Here is a 9,399-nt window from a genome sequence, read left to right on the forward strand (position 1 = left end):
AAGAACATAAAGAGCCTAGAAGAAGTCAGCTTATAGTCCAGACCCTTAAGAGAACCTAAATAAAACAAACCAGCACTAGGCTCGCACTTGTACTTTCTAAACCAGGAGAGCAGCGCAATGCACGGAATACATAGGTAATCCTTAGAGTCAGCCTTAGCAAAGTCAGAGTCATCAGAGTCGCCCTCAACTTTGTACTAGTCCAGGCGGCGCCGCTTGCCCTGTCATGCGTTAGTCAGGGCATAGTCCAAACCCAATCAGAGCCCTTACCTTAGAGTTGTAGGAGGAGCCGTGCCTAGAGAGACCAGTCGGCTTCCTCGGATCTTAGCCGCCAGAGGCGCCAGCGGCAGCAACACTAGTGCCACCGTTTCGCGCGTCGAGAGAACTAGCTAAAGCAAACAGCACTAGAGCCGCAAGCCAGGCAAGAATAATATAGAACCTCATAATAAGAGGTGCAGACGCAGTCCAGGACTAATAGGTTTTCAAAAGAGGCAGGTGCAGAAGTTGCAAAGTAAAGAATTTAGGGTAGGTTAGAATAAAAGTAAGTCGCGTTAGGGTGTAAGTAAGGCCTTAGACAAAAGCCGTGTTGTAATCGCGAAAAATCACGATGCAACCCTAGTCTAGATGCAGTTTAGAGTTGTTGTAACTCTATGCGCAGGCGTAGCAGAGGGTCGTGCGGGCAAAATTTTCGCACAGTCCAAAAACTCTGCACGCGCGGACCCACCCCCACGCGTCGCCTATCAGGCCTACAACCTTAGCGCAGGGGCATTCTCTGCAACACTGCGCTGCTTTCCTAACTAATGCAACAGAGGCGAGTTTAGGGGTATGTAATAGTCTTAGGCTTTGCCCAAGCCTAGGCCAGAACAGGGAAGGTACAGGCAAGGTCTAGACTCGCTACACAAACCTCTAGATTCTGTACGTAGCCTCTCGAGTTCCAAGCCTTACAATATTCTATCAACACTTAGTACATTCCAACTCTAAGGCTAGTCCATAACAGCTCTATAACTATATTAGAGTTAATAACTAAACTAGGTTTAATCTTAATATTAGATTTATTACATAGAAAAACTAAAGAAGAGAGTAGTATAGTTAGAAGATTGCGCCTCTAACAGGCTCTATTTTCTAGAATATAGAACTAGTAACCTAACTAGATTAGACTATAATTACTCTTAGAGTGCTCTGTACTTACGCGCTAACTACGCTGTTTGCTTAGAACTAGCTAGTTTTATTATTTATTCTCTAAGCCTTACACTCTATATAAAATAAGTATAGTCTTAGTAGACTCTATAACTAATACGTATATAAATTCTTATAAAATAGCGTAAATAGGCTACTTCTATAGTAAACGCACTCTACCTAAGCTAAGTTTATATATTAATAGAAATATACTTAGACTACTTATATTCTATAAGTATATCTTACAGGTAGAAGAGTTAGCACTAATATTAAAGTTGTAGTGTAATTAGCTCTTTACATACTAGTATAAGAGAGTATCTAGATTCTTTATAGTAATAGTAGTCTTAGATTATACTTAGTCTAATATTAATATTACGTTGCTTACTTAGTATAGAAATAGAAAGAGCTCTAGTTAGTTAAAGTGTATTATATACTTCTTATACGCAGGCTATATAGATTAATTATACTAAGACTATATATAGAAAAGTCTATATATATAATCTATAAGTTTAGAAGCTTTTATGTAGTAGGCTATAGTAAATAATAGAGAGAGTATAATAGAGGTAGAGTAAACTAAGACAGATCTTAGCTAAGGTTAAGAATAAGGTTAAGTATAAGGTTAAGAATAAGAAGTAAATAGAAAAAATAGAAATAGATACTAAGCAAAGTATATAGACGTGCTAAGACACTAGTATTACTATTAATTAGCTTTGCTAAGATCTAACTAAGTTACGTCTAGCTATTTAGCTAGAGTGTATTTAGGTGTTTAACTTTATTCTTAACTATATTCTTAACTTTATTCTTAACCTTAGCTAAGCGCACTACGTAGCGCGCAGAGCTAACTTAGTGCAGTCTACTTACGCGTTTTATTCTTAACTTTATACTTAACTTTATTCTTAACCTTAGCTAAGTACACTATATAGTGTATAGATCTAACCTAGTGTAATTTACTAATGCGTCTTATACTTAACCTTATACTTAACTTTATACTTAATCTTATACTTAACCTTATACTTAACCTTATACTTAACTTTATTCTTAACCTTATTCTTAACCTTATTCTTAACCTTAGCTAAGCGTAGCGCGTAGTATAGAGCTAACCTAGTGCAATCTATATAGTACTTCTTATTCTTAACTATAACTATTCTTATAACTACTATATTCTAAGATTAATATAGAGTTTGTAAAGTATACTTAGTTAACTCTAGCTATATTACGTTATCTCTTTGTCTCTTGCCTATATTATTACTTTGTTTAGATAAATAAATGTTATTTAATTAAATATAGTACTAGTATTATATTGCTACTACTCTATAGTGTTAACTTAGGTAGATCTTAGTAAAGCTTAAGCCTGTAGATTAACTATAGAGAACTAGTTCTTAATTCTACTAGCCTAATATTTCTAGAATATAGTAAGTATTCTTTTAGCATTTGCTAACTCTTAAGCTACTATCTACGCCTAAAGAGCGCGCTCTTAGAAGAATAGAGGTATAGCTACCTATCTACTTATAGTTAAGTAGTAACTTAGAATATTTTTAGACGCCTATTAGTATAACGTAGACACTAAACTACGTTATATATTTATAATAGAAGAGCTTTGTATAGACAGAGAGCTTCTAATAGGTAGTAAGCTTCTTATAGGTAGCAAGCTTTCTATAAGAGAGAAACTTACTAGTTAAGATTAACTATATTTGTTAGCGTAGTAAGAGTAGAGTAAGACTAGTCTATACGTACGCTTTATGCGCATAAGTATATACGTCTATCTTAATTATTAGTTAAATCTCTAAACTACTATAGACTAGTTAGTTAACGCTAACTATAGAGTAGTCTAGGTATATTCTTATACTTAACTACTTAACCTTTAGGCTAGGTCTTAGGAACTAGCTAATAGACTTATAGATAACTAAGATAACTTTTAAAATAAGCTTCTAGATAGGCTGCGCAGAACACTAGTAGAAGAGATATACTATTAGCTCTATAATAATAAGCGTACGTTACTCTAGACTACTTCTAGACTATTCTTAGCTTAGTAGTTTTAAACGTTCTACTTATTACGCTCTTTGCGTCTAGCCTTATCTAGAGTAGTTTTTAGACGTGCTTTTAGACTAGTGTTCTTATATATCTATCTAAAACTATAAACTGTATAGGCCTTATATACTTTACTATTACTATAGTTAATAACTTCTACACTATATAGTATTAGTGTAGTGTCTATTAAGTATACTCTAAGGTAACTTACTTGCTAATAGCCTTTACTAGAGATATAGCTTTGCCTATAGAGTTTATTCTATAATAATTCTACTCTAAATTATTACTATCTTAATGTTAAGTATTCTACTATACTTTAGGCTTAATAAGAGACTTTACAAGATATAGGCCTACAGCGTATATACTACTATCTCTTTTATTCTTTGCCTAGGCGCTAATTTTGCTGTTAGAGAACGTAGCTAAAATATTAGTCTAGTATAGACTTAGTATATTCTAGATATACTAATTAGACTCTTAATAAATTTATTATATTTCTCTAATATCTTATAGTTAATAAGATTCTTAATAGCCTTGTTTAAGCTTTCTATATTCTAGTTTATGCTCTAAGTTAATTTTATAATCTCTCTTATAAAGTAGACTACGCAAAACATAATAATGTATGTAATATACTATTACTAATCTCTACTGTTATAAGTAGTATATATAAGATAATTGCTAAATTCTATAAATATATAAGTAATCTTAGTATATTCTACTAGTATAGTAACGTACTACTAAGCTACTTAGTGTACATATCTATAATAATAATTTAAATTCTAGTTCTATTTTAGTAATACTAGTTTATAGAGTATTCTACTGTGCGCTATTCTTAGAATACTCTAGTAAATACCTCTTAGTATATCTTTCTAGTGTCTTTATTAACGTATACCTGCGTAATTATATAGACTATAGTACTATATTAGATTAGTCTAAGTAAGAACTATATAATATACGTTTACCTAGGCTCTCTAAGTAAGTAGTAAAGGTAATCTTCTATATAGATTTTATAGCTATACGCTTAAAACTTATATTAATAGAGAACTAGCGCTAAGAACTATCTTAGAGTAGAGCAAGTTAAGACTAGAAGAACGTAATAATAACTAGGTTGTTTCTATTATAGTAGAAGTGTTTAATATACTAGGCAACGTTAGTCTAGAGTATACTAGAATTGCTTCTATTCTATACTTACTCTATCTAGCTTTCTATGCTCTGCTTAGTAACGTATCTTAACACTTTTAATTCTATTATTATAATATATTATAGTTAAATTCTTCTTATAATAGAGCGCTTAGAGTATATTAAGATTATTTAGAAAGGCGTATAGCTTAGCTACTAATACTAGGCCTCTATCTTAAAGTAGTTTATAGAGAAGATAGTTTTGTAATAAAGTTACTAGTTAGAATTAGTTTTAGTTAGTACTTAATTAATAGTGCATACGTACTTATATTTTAATTACTTTCTTGTATAGTGCGAATAATTTAATATAACTCTTCTTCTATAAGTAGTAGAAGCTTAGATAGTAGAGGTAGTAGATAGTTATAGTTATTATAGAATACTATAATAATTATAAGATTAGTCTTAATTTTAACTAGAATAAAGACATAGAAGATGTTTAGATATAGACCTAGTTCTAGAAATTACGTTAGAAAGTTAATAATTAGTTCTTTACTAGTAAGGTAGGTAATCTCTAGTTAATATAAGTATTAACTAAGATAGCTCTTGCACGTACGTATAGTAGGTAGGTTTTCTTACTCTATTCTACTCTATAATATAATACTTAGTTATTACTAGAGATATATAATCTTCTTAGAATTGTTATATTAAGAAGAGTATCTCTAAGTTATATTTAGAAGGAATCTTTCTTTTAAAATACTTACTCTGCTAAATACTAGAGTTGTGTTAATAGGTATATATAATATAGTACTATAGAGTTTTAGACGTTATCTTGTAAAGTTAGTCTACACTTAGATAAGTCTCTATATTAGTATAGCATAAAGAAGATATAAGATAGCTCTTAACTTATAATAATATTTATATTTTACTAGATAGTAGACTAATAAGTCTTAGTATTATACTCTTTATATAAAGTTCTAAGATAAAAGGTTCTAATTATAGCTATAAAGTAGCTATAACTATTAGACTAAACCTAGTAGAATCTAGATTACTATATACTTATAGATCTCTTACTATATAGAGTTTCTATTCTTATAGAAATAGATCTTATATATAGTGTTAACTATACTCTTACTATAATAAGAGTAAGACAACTCTTACATCTAAGAACTAAGCGCGCTGTAGTATTTAATACTTTAGTACTTATATTTATAGTAATAGTATTTAATATTGTCTAGAATTTAGACTCTTATACTATAATTAGTCTTAGAATTCTTTAACTTGTTTATATCTTTTTTCTAGACTTAGCTATAGCTGTACTAGATTGTCTTATAGGTATTAGTAAAACGCTAGAATAGACTAAGTGTTCTCTTATACCTTAACTACTAAGAGAGCCTAATATTAGGTTTTTATATATAGTAACTCTACTACGTATATAGTGCTAGTAAGTAAGGTGTAAGAGTATATTAGTACTATAGTTATATAAAAGAGCACTAATACCTCTAAGAGAGTAGTCTAAGTACTATCTTAATTCTAGATAATAAAGTTATTATTAGCCTTAACTTCTACTTTGCTGTTTAAATTAACTAGTACATTAGGTTTAATTTTAGTATTATCTAGGTAATAATTACTAGAATTACTATTAACGTTAATATCTAAGAACTTAGGCTATTATAAGTTAAGAATAAACTTAGTGTAATCTAGGTAATATATACGTACGTCTTTAGAAGGCTTCTTTAGGTTTAGCTAGTAATATGCGTTCTATAGTAGTATAAGAAGAGTTTATACTAGTAGCTTAGCTACTATATAGGTAAACTAAATATTACTTTGCTTATTATTAGCGTAAGATGTAGACTATAACTAGACTAAGTATATACTAGACTCTTAACTACTCTAAACGCTACCTACTTATATACGCTTTGTTAGAGATTCTTCTAAGTCTCTTCTAGATACTATGTACGTAGAAGATGCTATAGATATATTATAAGATAGGTCTAATAGTATATAACTATACTAAATAGAGTAACTATAATCTATCTAAGATAAATTAAATTAGTAAGAGCCTAGTATAAGCTGCGCTGTAGTATGTCTAAGTTATATATATATCTAAGAGAAAAGATTACTTAGTTAGTAACTTATCTAAGTATAAGTTTAAAGGCTTGTTATAGTTAATAGTACTGCTAGTAGTAGTATTAATTAGCGAGAAGTTAATAGTAACTAACTAGAGTCTATAAGATTAGACTAGGTATACTCTATAACTAGACTAGATAGTAATTAAGCATACTACGTGTTAGCTAAGAGACTTAACTATATATAGTCTAAGGTTCTGCTAGAGCTACGCTATAATTTATTATAAAGTAATTATTATATATTTAACTTAAAGTAGTAGGTCTATATTACTAGAGTAGTCTCTAGGTGTAGTCTAGGTCTTATTCTTACGTAGGTTGCCTATAGCTAAGCTAATAGAAGAAGCTTTTATGCTACTATAGTATTAGTAATAAGACCTAAGTTTATTAGACTATACTAAGTACACACTAAGGTTAAGAATAGAGATTTTAGTTCTGCGTATTTTAGATTTAGATCTATTTTAGTCTAATCTAATATAGTATTAAGAATAAATAAGCTAAAAATTCTAGAGTACTAAGCTATTCTAGATACTAAGTAAAGATAGCTAAAGTGCGCCTTTATAGCGCTTGCTAAGGTTACCTAAGGTTGCGCTGCAGGACAGCCGAGCTACACCGTCGCCGCCTTCCCGGTAGCTGTTAGCGCGCATTCCCAGAGTGTGGCGCAGCCGGGCGTCAAAGGGCAACCACGACCAGAGCCGCCGAAGAGTCAGCCCTACCAAACACATTCACCAATATCAGCCCAACACACGCACATCATGCCAGGCAAACACATTGCTGGCGCCTCTGACGAGCCTTGCAGACGATGCAAAGACCCTTCAGTTCTTGTTGTGCGCTCTGAGCCGCTTTGCCAGTCAGTTTACGCCACCTGGAGGGGAAGAAGAATTCGCTAAATTTACTATAGTGACTGCTTCGCCCGCTACGTGCATACAAAGTGCATCAAGCGCTTGGAATCGTTTCGCGTTAATTTTGGAGCAGAGCAGCAACGTAAGATTTTAGTACCCCTGTCCTTTGGGGTCTCTTCTACCACTCTCCTCCACGTACTGGACCTGCATCTCAAGACGCAAAAGAGCAAGACTGGCCGTACCGGATTTGAGATTAGCGCGATATATATCGAGGATCCAGAGCAAAAGGTGCAAGCCGCGCAGCTACTCGACAAGGCTCGCGAGCAATATCCGGACCATCAGTACGCCTCACTGCCCCTGCACGATGTATTTCGCCTGGTCCCAGAAGATGCTTCGATACGCTCGTTGGTGCCGCAGGACGACCAAAAGGCAGACTTGAGTCCCGAAGAGCAATTTGTTCAGATGATCAACTCTCTCACCTCGGCTACGGCTCGTGCGGACGTGCTCTTTACCCTGAGAACACGGCTAATTGTAGAGCACGCGAAGTTGGCCGGGTGCGAAAGTATTCTCTGGGGAGATAGCACGACCAGGCTTGCTCAAAAGACTCTTGCCGAAACTGCCAAAGGCCGAGGGTTTTCTCTGCCATGGCAAGTCTCAGACGGAATGTCGCCCTTTGGTCTTAACTTCCACTACCCACTTCGAGATGTCTTGAAGAAAGAGCTAGTATCATATACCAAAATGGCGGAACCTGGACTATCGGAACTCGTACACGAAACATCAACAGGCGCTACCCAAGCGTCGACAAGCTCCAAAAATACTACCATAGACGACCTCATGACGCAGTACTTCGAATCCGTCGAAGAGAACTTTCCAAGCATCGTCGCAAATGTAGTCCGCACGACAAGCAAGCTCCAAGCTCGACCCGATGCTCTCTCAGATCCGCAATGTAGCCTGTGCAGCATGCCTGTACCGGGCGGCCGATTTGGCATACACGGCTGGGGTGGCGATCAGCAGGATGGCGATGACTTTGAACCCACAAACAACAGAAGGGATATTTGCTATGGCTGCACAAGATCACTGCCCAAAGCCACGATGAGCGCCAAGGATCCTTGAAAGCATTGCTGTATAGTACATTTTTCGTACTTCAGTGTTCCGGATTGCTCTTGAGTACACGAATCCAGGCGACTGTGCGAGAGTGCGCAGTCTTTTCCAGTTCGCGGAACTCTAGCACCGACCGGTGTCAGCGACGGTCTCCTCATAGGAGCGGTCCACAACGCGCGGTACAGACACTTCGAACTCCTGGTCGGGTTATTATCATAGAAGTACCCGCGCCGCTGCGAAGACCCAATTCGCCATGCAGCACACAAGCTCAACCAGCATCGCTTCACGCTGCTTGTGTGTAGACCACAATACTATTGGCGGTGTGGGCGTGGAAAGACGTGATGCAGTAGTTGATTACATTCTGCTCGGATGCGGTCGGAAAGTTCATGTTCAGAGGATAAGATAGTCGCGAATAGATGCAGTATCCAGTCCGCCCTCGCAGTCTGCGTTCATGATCCAATTTTGCGCAGGTGGAAGGACTGAGGTGGGGTCTCCAGTGACCCAGCAGTTTGACACCAATGTGTAGTTTGCGGATTCGTCCTGTCTTAAGACAAATGGGGTCGACGCACCGATGGGAAGTATGACTTGGTCTCCAATGGCGACCGATGCAGGGGCCAGTGCCTGATATTCGTTATCTATGTTGATAATCCGACTGAAACCATGGGACGGTTGTCTCTCTGAGATCCGCTTTACTGTTCCGAACGGTATGGCTTCAAGGGTAATGGAACGGCCATCCTCATTTACTACAACACTTGGGTTGCGCCTGAATGACATTCCATTTGTGAACTCAGATGCGCATGCTGTGAACGGTTCCACGTCTAACCATCCGTCTCCGTCGATCGTAGGAAGATATAGAGGAGGAGTGCATCTCCAATCGGGTACCCATGACGGCATAGTTCGTGGCACCTCATCATGGATATGTCGAAAAGCGCCAGCACATGAAAGAAGGTTGTAAGCTGAAGTCGAGGCGAGTGCTACTTGTGCGAATTCGAGATAGACTTGTTCGGTAGTCGTCG

General features: G+C 35.8%; 1 protein-coding gene across 1 annotated transcript; it reads left to right on the forward strand.

Annotated features, from left to right (window-relative positions):
* Positions 1-7,195: 7,195 nt before the first annotated feature.
* Positions 7,196-8,395, forward strand: NCS2 (cytoplasmic tRNA 2-thiolation protein 2; the record flags this gene model as incomplete). Its single annotated transcript, XM_049394034.1, has 2 exons — positions 7,196-7,290; positions 7,342-8,395. 2 exons carry the CDS (start codon positions 7,196-7,198, stop codon positions 8,393-8,395), a joined length of 1,149 nt encoding a protein of 382 aa, XP_049259863.1.
* Between the last annotated feature and the right edge of the window lie 1,004 nt (positions 8,396-9,399).

This window comes from Alternaria novae-zelandiae (assembly GCF_023758075.1).
Source record: "Alternaria novae-zelandiae strain BMP 2774 chromosome Unknown scaffold_1, whole genome shotgun sequence".
NCBI lineage: Eukaryota > Fungi > Ascomycota > Dothideomycetes > Pleosporales > Pleosporaceae > Alternaria > Alternaria novae-zelandiae.